Source organism: Phocoena sinus, chromosome 4 (assembly GCF_008692025.1).
Source record: "Phocoena sinus isolate mPhoSin1 chromosome 4, mPhoSin1.pri, whole genome shotgun sequence".
In the NCBI taxonomy this organism is placed as follows: Eukaryota; Metazoa; Chordata; class Mammalia; order Artiodactyla; family Phocoenidae; genus Phocoena; species Phocoena sinus.
In genome coordinates, this window is record NC_045766.1 from 112928230 (window position 1) to 112944351 (window position 16122).

Sequence of the window (16122 nt, forward strand, 5' to 3'; positions counted from 1 at the left end):
AGTCAACCACTGGAAGCAGGTTCTGGTATATCCTGACAGATAACAAATAAACATTTTGAAGTTATTGTACATTACTTGGTGCATAATAATTTGTAAAAGTATAATAGTCCTAAATATCAATATCTACCATTTACTGGGCACTCACCATGTCTCAGGTGGTTTTTGTATAGTGTCTTTTTTAATAGAAAGAAAGAAAAATGAATGAGTGAATAAATGCATGAATGAATGCAAGAATGCCCATCAGATGCGCTAGGTTTGTTTTGCTTTGGGTATGATTTGTGACTATCTCAAGAGTCTCTGATTCAGAAAGGAAAACGGAGATTTGGCCTGTTAACAGAGCTAGTAACTGGTAGGTTGGGATTTCAGGGCGAGGTGTATGAGACGTTAAAGCCCACGCCTTTTGGTTTTGAAATGCTGAATGACTTCTCTTACAATCGCAAACTCCCGGGTAGCAAGGATGGTTTTTACATTTGTCCCCCTTCCTTAGTTACTTCCCCATTGTTAGCATTCTGATACTGAGAGTCAATGAAGTTGAAGGAGAGGCATTTGCTTACAAAAGATAAAAAGTCCCCATGGCCCACTCCTGCACCCCTCGAGTTGGGTAGCCTTTCTACGGGAGACTCAACAACTACAGTTTAAAAGAAACTGATTTTCGTATTACATATAACTACGTAATAAATTCTACGTAGTTATTTCTCTACCTCCTGTCCTATAGGCTTGTTTGCCCACGTTTGATTTTTTTTTTTTTTTAATGGGAATAGGGAAGGGTGAAGACAGAGTTATTTGAGAGTTTATTTCAACTCCTGTAAGCGGTAGGGAAGAGGTTAAGCTGGACCAGGAGGGTTTTTGAAGTCTTTGGCTGGGAGGTTCCATTTGGAGAAAGGTGCAGGGGAGCCAGGGGTGTCGAGAGAAACAAGGCAAGTTCCAATTCGCTCGGCTTTGTGATCCTGAACAGTTTGATTCTCACCTGAGGGCGTAGTCGGGCACCCTGGCTTATGGATGGAAATATTAACGAGCAGAACTTGCCAGACCGGCGTCTGGAGAGTGTAGAGTGAAGCGTGGAAAGGACTGCGCGGCCCCTTTAAGTATTCTCGGGCTGGGAAAGAGAGGGAGGAAACCGGGAGCCGCGGGGACTGTGGGGGAAACCCGCAAGCAATCGAGCCAGAGAAGAGGCAGCGTGAGAGTAGAAACTTCAGACGCCGCTGATCCCAGCGGAGTTCGGGTGAGCCGCGGCTGCCGTCGCTCCCACCCGCAGCGGCATCCTCCTGGCCCCTCTCCGCCACCCCGGGGAGGTCGGGTGCCTCTCTGCAGCTACCACGAGCCAGGGCTGCGGGCAGCCACCGCCTGGAAGTTTAGGCTCCAGCGTTCCAGCCGCGGAGAGTTCGGGGTGCCTTGCGCGCACGCCCCCGCGGGCGAGGGGCCGGAGGGATGGTGAGCGCCGCGCTGGGCTGGGGGCGCCCGGGAGGCTTGAGTGTGTCCGCGGAGCTGCTGCCTTCTTCAGTACCCTCCGCATCCCCCAAGTGATGGGAACAAGGGCCCGCCCAGGGAACCGCTGTCGCCGCACCGCCCCCTTGCTCGCCCCCAGCGCGCGGAGTCACCCAGGCACACCCCCGGCACCCTGTTCCCGTCCTCCCGAGCTGCTGCCACTGCCTTGGCTGCCTTTGCCGCCGGCGCGGGTGGCCAGCTGTTGACTGGGCTCGCCTATAGACGGAGAAGCACTTTTCGGCCCTCCCTAATCCGTTCTCACACGCCAACTTTGCCGCCGCCGCGCCGGCCCTCGCCGCGGGAGCACGCCGGGAGGCTCGGCAAGATTGTGGAGGCAGGAAACCGCACAACTGCTCTTCTGCTTCGGCTCTTTGTTGTTCGCTTTGGATGGTCCTTGGAAGTGGCCAAGCCTCCTCGGAAACCCTGGCGCCAGAGAAGGCAAACCTTGGAATTCTTAGTCTGCAGAGGGCTCAGAGATACTGACAAGCGTCCGGAGAGGTGGACAAGTAATTGCCCTAAAAACTCCTGGCGGATTGACCCACGTTGCTTATATTAAGCCTTTGTGTGTAGTGTGTGGCTTCATAAATTTGGAGACCCCATTTCTACTCTCTCCTCTTGGCATGAGACTGTATGCAGGATCCACCCGAGGACAATGATCGCGGAGCCTGCTCACTTTTACCTCTTTGGATTAATATGTCTCTGTTCAGGTAACCCCGCGTCTTCCTCCTTCACCCTCCATTCCCCTTGCACGCCCCCTCTCCACTTTTCAAAATCAACCCCGAACTGCATTTTGGTGACCTCTCCCTTCTAAGGCCGGAGGAGCCCGACCCCTGGCAGGAGTTTTAGACGAAAAGGTTCTTAGTTCCTACTTTGTGTTGTCCCCTTTCCCTCATCTCCCAAGACCTTCCAAGCCTCTTCGCAGACCTAGGCCTTTTGCCAAGTTCGAGGCACGCCCAGATCATTCTGGGCAAACGCACGTCGGAGCGCAAGGGTGGGAGAGTCAGCGGTTGGCGGTGAGCTTGGGCCATGAGGATGAGCCAAAGTGAGTTTCAGCCCTCGGCTGCTTCCCGCGGGAAGGGAGGTGTGCGCCCGGGGAGCTGGAGCTCAGAAACCCGCCAGGATTGCTGAACCTGGTCCTCCAATTCGCCCCTCCTCTTTCGAGCAAAGGGGTTATTAATAGTTTTATATAACCAAGGTCTGTAATTAAATTCGATTCTGAAGAAACTTCAGGAAATAACTCCTTACCGTAGGATATAAAGTATCCCCGCTGCCTGGGTGAGTTTAGAAGGAAAACAAGAGGTTGCAAGCATCTGAAAGGGAACACTTAGTTGCCTGGGAGTTTTCATTGGCAAGGGAAAACAGAAGGCTGAATTTAGGATTTTGGGGATTCATTAAATAGTACCAGAACTCTTCCCATGAGCTGTTGGAAGGATACTGCAGTGGGATACGTCTGACCTAAGAGTGTACACTGCATCTACACTTCCAAATAGTTTTCTTACCCTCCCGAAGAAACTTTTACTATGAGGGAACAGAGTCACGGCTCAACTTTTCTTTCTTTCCTTTTGGTAGATTCTGGTTTCAATCAAGGATCCGATTTCAGGCCTTAACACACACACACACACACACGCACACGCACACACACACACACACACACACAGTGTACCTCAGGGAATTTTTTATAGTCCTGTACTGAGCTTCAAGTTGCATCAGAGCCTGTACGTTAGAGTCACTCAATTTCCATGATTATGAAACAGTTTTGAAAGGTTGGTTTGAGCTTTTTGTGGTCCAGGGCTATGATTAATATTTTGACCAAGGATTTTACTTAAGGAAATATGTAAAAGAAAAACACATCAGCTAAATGATGGCAAATAAATCCCTAAAATAATCCCTAAAATATGCTTTCTGACTAAAAGGAACCCTTGCAACGGAACTAAATGAGAAATTTATTAAATTGTTATTCCTTTGAAGAAAACAGAAAGCTGAAGTTTTCATTCCTGTCACAGTGGAAGGATGACTAGATTAAACAGACTCTTTGGGGCCGGCCACCTCTTCTTTCTTCCAGCTTCCCCTCTCTCGTGTATTTTTTTCTTAGTTTTCATATCTGAGGGATTGAATGGTTTCCCACCCCCATACCAGCCAAGGATGCAAATCAGAAACATTCAGATCTGATCTCTCTATTTGTCTCTCTTCGCCAAGTCTCCCCCTAGTTTAATTTTACAGCTTCAGATACCTTTGAGATTTTTGTTGATTCACCTTCTCGGTTAAAGTTTATTCAAGTGTGTAAAGTGAAGTGTCAGTGTGATAAATGACTGGAGGAGCAGATTACTGAAGATAGGGGGATTAATGGTCATTAGTCACTGTTTGAGCTGAGTTTGTATATGTTGGGACATTTTATCATGGCAGTAGATTAAAGATAGGGTCACAGTAATAGGATGTCACTGAAAGCTAGTCGTGTCAGCGTGCAAATTCTGTCTTCACTTGGAGAAATGTTGGAGCGTGTACTGCCCTTTAGATTTAATAATTTGATTAGTACTTAGTACCTGAGATTTGTAATTTAAATAGATAGAAGGCATTTATAACCTTAGAGCTGAAATGATTTCTGGCTTTGTTTTTCTAATTTAATTTTCCACCGAAGCTGCTGGTGATTTTAATAAACCTAAGTTTTTCCGATAGGTGTGGTTATCCACTTTGTTGGTGGGGTCAGAGTTGTCCTTGTGAGATGCTCTCTCATATTTAACCTGAAGCTGTTTATCGGTCTTCTGTTGACTTTCACTCCAGCTGTGAATCTGAACTTGGGGAGGCCAGATTACTGGGCTGCTGGGGAGGGTTCACGACTGTGTGCTATTCTAAAGCCACACTTTGACTTGAATAAAAACTTCACAAAACTCAGATAAGTAAGTAGAGTTGGGCATGCTCAAGACACCTGGGCAGGGAATGAATGAAGTTCTTGAAAGGTTGTGTTTCATATCTTGCCTCAAGCCTAAGATCACAGTCTATCACTTGTTAATGGAGTGTATTTAAGAGAAATGTGGTGAGTTTAAATAAATCAAAGTGTACTGAGGGGGGTAAGGTACCTTCAACAAGATTTAACCTGTAAAAACATCTATTGGTTGTCAGTTCTTTTTTCTTTTCCTTTTTTTTTTTTTTTTAAAAAAACCTGGCTGCCAACTTAACAAAGTCCTATAGTTTTCTTCATACAGATTATAAACTTCACGTTGATGTGTTGATGTCATACTTAACATCAAAATATGTGTTTGTTTTTTGTAGTCTTTTATTTATTAGCCTAATGCTACAATATATAACTTTTTATTCTAGGAAACTAAGATTTTGGAAAAAATAGGTATTTCTTTAGAAATTCTTTTTCATGGTAAATTTCTTTAGTGTTTGTATACCTGAGTTCTTTTCTGTGGAGAGCTAGACTTTTGGTGAGGGGAGCAGATGGGATAGCCCTGGAAAAAAAAAATCTGTGTGATCTCTCAGGAACTGATTCTAAACATTCTTTCTTTATGGACTTCCTCTCCTCAACTCCATTTGATCAAAACTGCTTTTAAGTGAAAAAGTGATTGAATTTCAGTTCAGACTTAGGATGAGATCTGAACTTCATATGAAGTAGAAATTCACTAGTGCTGTCTTCCTTTCCTCCTTTTTTTGGGGAGGGAGGAGTCTTTTTCTCTTGGGGGGAGGGAAATTTTTTAGATAAGTTTCACTATGTGAGCCACTTATCTTGCTCTGTGGTCTCTGTAACTGGAAAGATTCTTTGGTAATTCCAATAATTTCTTATTCATTTCTTTATAAACTTATTGGCTTTTAAATACACTTATCTGAATACTGTGACATCTTTTAAAGGCATCCTATTTCTTGATAATGGGGCCTCTAATACATAAGATATTTACAGTTAAAATGTCTCAGAACAATAAATTTACCTGAAATTTTCCCTTAGTCTTCCCTATGACAAATGAAATACTCTTGTGTGAATAAAGTGATACAAAATGCTAAATTTCAAACCTATAATCACAGTTGTTTGTTTATTTATTTATTTTATGTTGAGTAGGTATCTGTAATTTAAAATACTGGGCAAGAGGAATAAGATTGGGAGGAAGCTTAGAATAACAGCTTGCCAATGAAGATCATAAATAGTTGAGTATGTATCATCTTCTGTGTTAATAAGAGATGTTAAGGTAATGCTCATTTTAAGTTCTGGCCTTTAGAAAAATGTTTAATTCTAAAAACAAAAGTATAACTGCCTTGCATGCTTGATTTCTTATAGAAAAATATAAGGAAATCAAAATTGTTACTCAATTAAAAATTAGGCCTAAGGTAATCTGTAGAGTATATTAAGAAATTCGGTAATAAGAAAGGAAAAAAAAAAAGTGGAACCAGAAGCAGAAGGCTAGAGAAGTACAGTAGAAGAAACAGATCCATAATTGAGCTGGTTTTAAACTATAGGAGGAGGGAGAGTGGCAGTAGACAGAGCCAATCTTAGTGTACCCTCTGACCACACATAGCACAAAGAGCAAATCTGAAAAGTGGGCTCTTGAAAAATTGATGTCAGTGTGTATGCTCTATGTTTAACAACTATATAAAGAACTAGACAATTTTTAAAGCAAAGGAGTGGTTTGAAACATCGAGTAGTTTGAAAACAAAGGAGTAGTTGGAATCTTTAACGAATTCATAAAATAGTTTTTTTTTAAGCTATATTTAAGAAGACTTTAGAATGTTGACTTCCTCAATTTATACAGAGGAGTGGAAAGCTAAGTAGTTACCTCCTGTATCATAATGTTTTTGCTTAGAGGAGACCAGCAAGTGAGAGAAGGAAATAATAAAAAAAATGAGATCAAGTTCAAATTCTGGGGCACCGTAAGAAACTTTATGATGATGACTACTGCTAGTGCTATGAAGATATGACTGTCATTTGTGGACCGGTCACCATTATCTTATTTAATGCTTATAAGAGCCCTATGACATAGGTGCTATTCTTACGAAAATTTTACTTTATCTGTATTTTATCGCTGTGGAAACTACATCATAGAGAGGTTAGGAGGTGTGGATGAGCAGGGATTTGAACCATGCTGATTCCAAAACCCTTAACCACTCTGCACTTTCCTAGTTGAAAGAGAGAAATGAAGGTTTAAAATAAGAAAGATTATGGTTCAATCAATCATTTTTTTTTTTTTAATTTTAAAACATGTCCCCCAAATTCACCCAAACAAGACTGTGGTTTGAACTCTTGAGAATTTGGAAGGGAGGCATTTTTTATCCTGCCATTAAGTAAATGATCTTTAAATTTTTAGATCACCAAGCAAGATGATCGGTTCTTTACATTCAACCAGCTCACATCCAGCCTTTATCATGTCTGTATTTCCTGGCATGCTTAAAAAAAGACACCGAACAGAAGTCAAAACAATGACTGCTGGTGATGTAGAAATACACGGATTCCAAGTTGTATTTTGAAAAATGAATGCCGTCCTCATTCATGCACACTTGAGGAAAGATTTTGCTCTGAGTCCCAAGGCAAATAATTGGTGCTTATCAGGGAAGAGCCTGCCTGTGGAGAAACAATCATTTCCCCTGGGGTTGCACCTTCCCCTCTGGGTTGGGCATGGGCTGGTGGTCATTTAGTAGTAGATGAGCCTTCTGCTTGACTGCTATCCACAGATGACTCACTTCATGGTTACTGATCATGGAAGGGTGTTGAGTGTTAATACCTGGTTGATCAGCTGGTTGGAAACTGCTTATGCATAGCCAATAAAGTTGCCATCCTGTGGAGATCAAAGGCCATCTCCTTTCCCTACAATTCCGGATTAGCATGGTTTCCTTTTCCCCTTGTCCCTCTACCTTCAGCACTTTCCTTCAATCTTGCTGTTGAGGAAAAGGAAGAAAAAAAGATTATCTGTAGTGTACAGGGAGATAGCTTTGATCTCCACTTCCTTGCTTCCCTCTCTTTTGCTCTTTAGCCAACCAAAAGGCTATTTCTAATGCTGGAAGGTGTCATGTTGCTTGCTTCATGGGAGAGCTCAGTCTCATTTCCTGTAAGCCAAAACAGACTGCTACAAATTCCCTTACTTCTGTGATTTTACTTGGCTTCCAAATGTCTTACGACAATGTTGTTCCACACATAAACCAATATTTTGAACAGCATGACTGTGCATATCTTTCTGACTTCATTCAATGGGAGAAGTACCTCTGCCGTGTTCAGAGCTGTCCGTGGCTTACAGCCGGAAAAGAATATCTGTTTATTTTATTTAATTAATTTATTTTCTGATTGGGAGGAGAGTGTATAGAAGGTAAACAATGGTAGAAAAGGTTCTTAGATCGTGAGTTTGATGCTGAATGGTCTACAGGCTTAATGCCTGTCACCTAGTTTGACACTTAAATGAAGCATTAAAAGCACCACCAGTGGATACAAGCAAATGTATACAGAGCAGTGTGGTTCTGCCTTAAGTGGGAATATATTCTTTTTGTGTCAAGCGAGTGATTTATATGTAGCATATAGGAAGTAGTAGGCTTCAATTCCTAATAATACCGTGTATCTCAGGGATCTGTTTTTTCAATCATGTTAGTTTTCCTTACTAGAAAACACATTTTTAAAGCACTTCTGGCAAGTAGTAGCTCATGGTCACACTTTCTCAAAATGCTCTTGATTGGATTTCAGAAAGTATCAAGTTCAAAGTATGGGTCATCTATGCGTATGTTCAGCTTATGTGTACATGCCCCGAGAACCAGGGACAGCTTATCCACAGTCAGCCATGGAACGAGCATGGAGCCTTTGGAACTTTCTCCCAAAGTTATTTGCAAGAGGTTCTGCTTGACAATGTCAGAGACCGAATCTGTATCCCTGACACTCTGTAGGTTTTTCTTTTCTTTTTTTTAAAATTTATTATTTTTGGCTGCATTGAGTCTTCGTTGCTGCGCGCGGGCTTTCTCTAGTTGTGGCGAGCAGGGGCTACTCTTCGTTGCGGTGCGCGGGCTTCTCATTGCGGTGGCTTCTCTTGTTGCGGAGCGCTGGCTCTAGGTGCGCGGGCTTCAGTAGTTGCAGCACGTGGGCTCAGTAGTTGTGGCTCGCAGGCTCTAGAGTGCAGGCTGAGTAGTTGTGGCTCATGGGCTTAGTTGCTCTGCAGCATGTGGGATCTTCCTGGACCAGTGCTTGAATCCGCGTCCCCTGCTTGGCAGGCAGATTCTTAACCACTGCGCCACCAGGAAAGCCCTGTAGATTCTTCTTTTAATGTGAGGAAAGTTCTCTTAGGAGTAATAAAATCGTTACATGTGACCATTTAGTACTTTAAAAATCATTTCAGGTATATGTTATTTCTTGATATAACTTAAAATTTCAATGAACATAACAAGAGGTGTGCTTATATGACAGTCAAGTTCCTTGTAGCATGTGATGTATGGTCATAATTTATGCACCATCATGGAAAAAAATATCAACTCTGTAAACTCATTCATGGATGTTAGCAGAAGAGGAAACAGAGGCCAGATTTTAGTTTCTCTCCACTCATGTGACGGAGGCCCTTTTATGTCATTAGCAATCCCAGGTAGAGTTTGAAAGGAAAATGGGGCAAAAGAATAAGTGAATCAGGCTACATTTGTCTGTTCCAAGATCATTTGGCATCAGATGGTGCTAATGAGGTGCCATCTCAAAATTTAATCTCCAAACTTCAGTAACATGCATACTCTGTTATATTTTCTGTTTTAGCATGTGGTTGTTTTCTTCCACTAACAATGTACTAACTTTTAGTTTGGCTGGAAGTATCTGCCTGCAATTCCTTTCCTATATAAAGGAAATATAAAATGTATACTTTGCAGTTTCACTGACCTAAAGCTGATTTTGTTTACTCAGGCTTGATTTAAAAGGCAGTCTTTTATTACTTGGAAACTTCCCTAATGGTGCTTGTTCATATATCAAAGTGAGTTAAAACACATTTGTAAGTGTTAACTACACACCTCTGGGTAACTTTAAACTACTTTAGTTGCCTGGTTTGGGAAGTAATTTCAGTGTCTCCAGACCATTCAATTAGCAAGCTGTCTGAATAAAGTAAACTGGCTTGTACAGGCTGTGGGAGATAGACTCATCTGTTTTTCTCCCTTATATTTGAAGAGAAGTAAAAATTTCCTTACCAATCTGGTATTAAGTTTGGAACTGGAATTTGCTTCAATTAATGAACTTAGTAGTTCATTAATTGCCAAAACCTAAACATGTAGAAGAAAAAGAGGAGATGGGCAGAAGCTTTACTTGGATACTGCACGGAGATGAGGGAGCATTTAACTGACAAGATTGTTGCTATTCATCAGTTAATAATTAGGATTCGGTAGACGCATCATAAGGGCAGCTTTTTTTTAGATTCAGTATGGTCAGAGAGGAAACAAAATTCATTGCATTATTTGGTCTTTTCTCCTGTTAGGGGTCATTCCAATCCAGGAGCTCGTCCTTTCCTAGGACCCCATATTCAAAACTACCCTTTCACCATTTTGCATTTGATACATTGAACATAATGCTTTAATAACCACACATGATTATTAAATATGTGTATATATGTATATATATAGCCTGATGATGAAAAAAACAAGTAATTAAATGATGAGTTATGGATCCAGTTATGTGTATTGAACCTAAAGGACTAGGAATCAATAATATAATATCTCTAATAATAATTATTATAAAGTCTAAAATGTATAAAGTTATGTGCCGGCACAGTGCTCATACACCTTATCTTATTTAATACCACATTAAGAATGAATGCATTGCTGTTATCCCTGTTTATCAATATGGAAAATGAGGCTCAGAAAATTTACGTTCCTTGACTGTGGTCAGTCAGCTAGTGTGGTAGAATCAGCCTGTCTGATTGCAGAATTTGGCTCGTCACCATTATACCCACTGCACTGTTTCCTTATAGGAAAATCATTGTAGATGAAACAGTATAAAATGTGTAGATAACAAGGCTAAGATGCTTCTTTGTGAGGGAACTAACTTGTGCTGCCCAGCTGTTTTAGTTGCCTTTTAGATGATAGATTTTTCTGGTATATCTGATTGTCTGTTCCCCTCTTTTGCTTGATAACCCTGATATTATACACCATAGAACACAGAAATCTCAATTCAGCCCGTAATATGATCTAGTGGAATTCAGTGCTGTTCAGTTTGTGGAGTAAATCTGACACAGGAGCGAAGTAAGTTTTATGAGAGCTCATTTGGGTAACTGAATAGAAATGTCTTCATAGAGAAAATACTATTACTGGCATCTAATTTCGCTAAGAAACTGGTGCTGAATTTTTGTTTTTTTGAGTCTGAAGTAGACAGTGAACATAGTGATACGATGTTATGGATAATAAAAGTATATTAGGCAACAGCTTGGTTAGAATCTGTTACTACTATTCCTTTAAAGGTGTATCCTTCTCAGATGGCAAGTTTTCTAGAAAACAAAGAATGTAACATTGGTGAACATGATCCCTGACAACTGCCAGAATCTGTAGTAACTATTAAAAACAGTACTGTAATCAACCCTCTCTCAGAAGTAATATAGTTGTTTTTTTTAAATGTTACTCTTTTGTTCTTCTTACTCTTTTATTTATTTATTTATTTATTTATTTATTTATTTATTTATTTATTTATTTAAGGCTACATTGGGTCTTTGTTGCTGTGCGCAGGCTTTCTCTAGTTGCGGTGAGCGGAGGTTACTCTTTGTTGTGGTGCACAGGCTTCTCACTGCGGTGGCTTCTCTTGTTGTGGAGCACGGGCTCTAGGCGCACGGGCTTCAGTAGTTGTGGCACGTGGGCTCAGTAGTTGTGGCGCACGGGCTTAGTTGCTCCGCGGCACGTGGGATCTTCCCGGACCAGGATCGAACCCGTGTCCCCTGCCTTGGCAGGCAGATTCTTAACCACTGCACCACCAGGGAAGTCCCATTCTTTTAAATAGATATGTCTGACTAAAGATTGTTCTGTAATTTCTTAGGGGTGGTTTTCTCAGTTGAACTCAATAGTCTTCCAAAGTTATTTCCAAATGTGTAGATGGGATGGTACATTTCTCTTCTCTCTGTTCATAGGTTTATGACTTTATATATGCTTAAATGAAAATTGAACAATTTCCTGGTTCCTTACTCTTTACCAGTAATCGAAACTAGGTATCATATCTAAAACCCTCCCTCATACGAGACCTGGTCATAGCCTTAAGGTTTTTACTCTGTCTTAAAATAACTTCATAATAAATGTGTTTCTGTGCATTTATTGCTTTGCAGCCTGCCATTCATTTGTATTTGATAATGCTACTTGTTTTTTATTATGAATGGAGCTTAATAACATTCTTTATTCCTCAGTAAATGACTGTCAATCTTGATTATCTTGATTAGATAAATCAAGATTATCAATCTTGATAATAATGAAAAATTATTATTAACCAACTGTCTACTTTTGTTGCTGTTAGACACTTTAAAGAATGTTTTAGACATACTGATAATGTGTAGGAGCTTTTAATACAACATCCAGGTTGTGTACTTATAGACAGGAAAATGTATGTTGAAGCACATGAGTGAATTTTTGGCACTCTGTGAATGAAAGATGTTTTGATATGATGGTAAAAGTGAGAATTGCATTTGAGAACTGATAGATTAAGGGGATTTACTTAGTCAGCAAACTCTCCCTGGAATAAGTAGGTTGCCAAAGAGTGTTGAAAGAAAGAATAGAATACCTTGTTGAGCAAGGTGAAGTGTTAGAAAGGTGCATCCAGGAGTGGTGATCTGAAAAAAAGATATAATCTGTTTGAAGAGGTAGATTTTACAATAGTTAGTTGTTATAGAATTTCACTTATGACACATATTTTAGAGTACACTGTTTAATAATAACATTCATTCATTCATTTGATCAATCTTACCAGGCAACAGTAAGTTATTAAAAAAAAAAAAAAAGCTCATTTCTTGCACTTAAGGAATTTATGCTAAATGGTTGATTGCCCAATAGGTAATTTAACAGAGGTATGTGTGACTACCCTGTGAGCCTATGTTTAGATCATAAAGAGCTTCCACCAAATGGAGAAGAGGTGATAAAAAATAAATATAAATTTGATATCATAATTCTTAGAAATTAAGACATTTACTTTTTGGCATATTCTCTCAGGGTATGGATAGCAGTGTATAGACAAACTTAGATATAATGATATATGTTTTATTGTTCTTAACCTATCAGAGAATCATTTGGACAGTATCTTAGAACAACTTTATTTCTGTGCTTCTACCCTCTCTGCAGTAACCTGAACACCTATTCTTTATTCTATCTTCATTACTTTCTGTGTGACAGGAATTATCTCCTCATAGCATAGAAGATTCCATTTATAAGTTTTGTATAAATTTTCCTCATTAATTAAGCTAAAACTCAACTCTATTTCCTGTCCTACTGGACTCTGTTTTACCCTCCGAACTACCCATGGTAAATTCAGTTTAGTTTCTACATGAAACTGTTTCGATATTTGAAGACAGCTATGCTCTTTTAAAATTTTCTGTTCTCTGCACACAAGGTTTCTGTTTTCTTCCAATTTTCCTTATTTGATAAAGAGTCATTTCACTTGGTTATGTTCTTTTGTTACTGTTTTTAATATATATTTTGTCAGTGTCCTAAAGTGTAACATGGATTTTGAGGATCCTGTTTTCTTTTTTAGTAAAAATTTAGATAACTTTTAACTTTTTCCTAGTGTTCAAATAAATATCTCATTTCATCTAAAAGTTCTGTCAGCATCCTGGGATGTAATGCTTTTCTGGATCAGGAGATTTAAAATATATTAATAAGCTAGATACTTATCTTCCCACCTTCATTTACCACTGAAGCATCTTCGAACTGCCCTTCCTGTTCTAAAGTCACGAGTCTTGGCAGGGAAGATAAACAAAATGAAATTTGTGAGATTCTGTTTTTCTTCTCTGATAATATTTTATAACGGTTGAAAACTGAAATGCCAATACAGGGCCTGTGTAAGGAAGGCCCTGTATCAGGTCTAAGGGATGGTTGGCTGGATGTTGCCATGGGGATGTGTGGACTTAAATGTAGACAGACTTTCAGAGTTTTCAAGAAAAGGCATAAATCTGTATTTTAAAGTAAAATCTCCCAACCTATAATGGGAACAATTAGGTCTAAATTAATAATAAATGTAACAACAACAATAGCAAGTCTTCACACCAAATGTGGCCCACAGATCATCATTTTGTAGCTGCAATATTACATTATCCGTCCCATATAGAACCGACCTATCTGTGGCTGTTCATTCCTACTCTAAATACATTGACATCCCCTCACTCTGTTATCTTCAGCGTTTTCGAAGCTTTTCCTTTTCTGGTGTTTGGCCATCCTTACTGTATTGTTTCTAGCTAAATGGTTACATAATGGCTTATTTATTTAACCCAAAGCGTCTGCCTTTATTAGGCATTATTTACATTTTACAAATTGTTAAGCCAGGCAAAGTGATCAGTTTGACTGTTTATGTTTATTCTTTGTCCTAAAGCTAAGGAACACCGAAAACAAAACCATAAGCCCTTTGATGAGCAGAGTTCCTGATGAACTGAATAAATAAATATATTCTTGAATAAGAAGAGAAATTATCAACAGAGACGGTCTAAAGGTTTACTGATTGCTATTAAGAGACACACCACCGTGTTGCCTATGAATTACAGGTTGAGAAAGTACATTAAGGAAATCAGAAGAAATAAGAATAAAATTGGGGCTTTGGCTGAATTGCAAAGAAGCTTTTACCTTCTGCAAGTATTTATTGCAGGACCATTTCTAAAACCTAGTTTCCCATATTTGTTTTATTATTTGTTTTATAGATCATTAGCTGTTTGACAGAAATATTATCAGGAGAGAAGCTTAATCTAAAGGGTCAGTAATCATTGCCAATTGAATATTAACGAGAAATGAAAATAAAGCATCTCTGAAATAATTTGTTGGTGAAAAATGTTATTTAATTTACAAAATATTGATTTATGCACAGTTTTCAAGAGCATATCTAGCGTTTTTGTGAAGAAACCTTGTGTATAATTCATAAATGTTTCTAAAACAACATTTGGAGGATTTCTTTAAGGCAACGTAGAAATGGGATAATTTGCTCAGGTGTTCAAGATATACTGCAAAGCTAAATATATATGAAGACATTTTGGTTAACTCTTTAAAAAAAAACCCAAACTGGTCATTTCTTACTAAATCTAAGTAAAATATTCCTATATGTAAAAATTTCTTGTCTTCATTATGTTTCACTGTAAAGTGCATAGAATTTCTTTTTGTCTTCCAACGACTCATCCTGCTGGAAGAATATGGCAGAGTCCCATTGGGGATCATTAAGAGCATTACTCTTGTTAGACATCTATCAGGGGCAGCCCTCCTCATGCTAAATTCTAGAGCCACAGCTCACGAATAATATGAGATGCTCACAGCACAAGGCAGGGAATAACGTTGGAGTGGGAGAAGGTCAAGGCACGGGCAGGGGAAGAGGTCAGAAGCAGTATTGTGCCCTGAGCAGTGAGCACTGATTCATTTGAAGCTGGAAACCATCACCAGCATTTCATTGTCCACAGGAGGTATGTTTAAAGATGAGCATTATTTGATGCTCTGACAAAATAGCTTGCTAATAATAATGTATTCTTCATCACTTAAAAGGGCAGCCATGACTTTCACATTTATTTGGAAATTATTTCTATAGTTGAGAACTGAAGCTTTTAAAGGAATGTAATGAAAACCTATCAGCTAATTTGCCTAAGTCTTGTTGATTTCTTCTTCCTATTTCTTTCCATATAAAGACTATTCCGTTTTTTGTGAACCACAGAAACGTTATGTTTATTTTCTTAAGAGAAAAAGTACCCTGTCTTTGGAGGTATTTTTTTAAAAATTTGTTTATTTAATTTATTTGATTTATTTTTGGCTGCATTGGTCTGTATTGCTGCATGGGGGCTTTCTCTAGTTGCGGCAAGTGAGGGCTACGCTTCGTTGAGCTGCAAGGGCTTCTCATTGCGGTGGCTTCTCTTGTTGCGGAGCACGGGCTCTAGGCACGCGGGTTCAGTAGTTGAGGTTAGCGGGCTTTAGAGCACAGGCTCGGTAGTTGTGGCGCACGGGCTTAGCTGTTCCACGGCATGTGGGATCTTCCCGGACCAGGGCTCGAACCCGTGTCCCCTGCATTGGCGGGAGGATTCTTAAGCACTGCACCACCAAGGAAGCCCTGGAGGTATTGTTATTGATTTGATTATATTGCACACCTGCCTAATTAGGGTTCCCTACATATGAACCAGCCTCAGCCTCTTATCCCTCAGGCTTTTCTAATGCTGTTCCTCTATCTGGGACTGCTCTGTCTAGACCCATTCCATTCTCTCCGTTTTCCTCCCCTTTTCCCCACCCTAACTGCTGTTTGGCCTAATGAATAAATGCAGGTGTCTCCTCCTCCAAAAACTCTTAGACGCCCCTTCCACCCACCCAGTGTAGTTTTGATGTACTTCTTATGTGTTTCCATAGCACCCTTTACAAAACTGTGACCTTGCCCATGATCATTCTCTATTACATTTACTTATCCAGGTCTCCTTTCAAACTATGAGGGTCTGTATCTACTTAACTATTACAACGAACACATTCAGTGAATTAATAAGTGATTCAGTACATGAATTTCTTTGCTTTGACAGGAGT

The 16122-nt window shown here is 39.8% G+C and overlaps 1 protein-coding gene across 9 annotated transcripts in view; it reads left to right on the forward strand.

Moving 5' to 3' along the window:
- The first annotated feature begins 1130 nt into the window (after positions 1-1130).
- The window catches only part of ROBO1 (roundabout guidance receptor 1), a 403232-nt gene continuing 388240 nt past the window's right edge, over positions 1131-16122 (forward strand). For all 9 annotated transcript variants that reach the window (XM_032630727.1, XM_032630729.1, XM_032630732.1 and 6 more), the window contains exon 1: positions 1131-2192. In XM_032630727.1, coding sequence (XP_032486618.1) covers positions 2138-2192 — 55 coding nt within the window. In that variant the 5' untranslated portion in view covers positions 1131-2137. The remainder of the gene's footprint in view (positions 2193-16122) is intronic.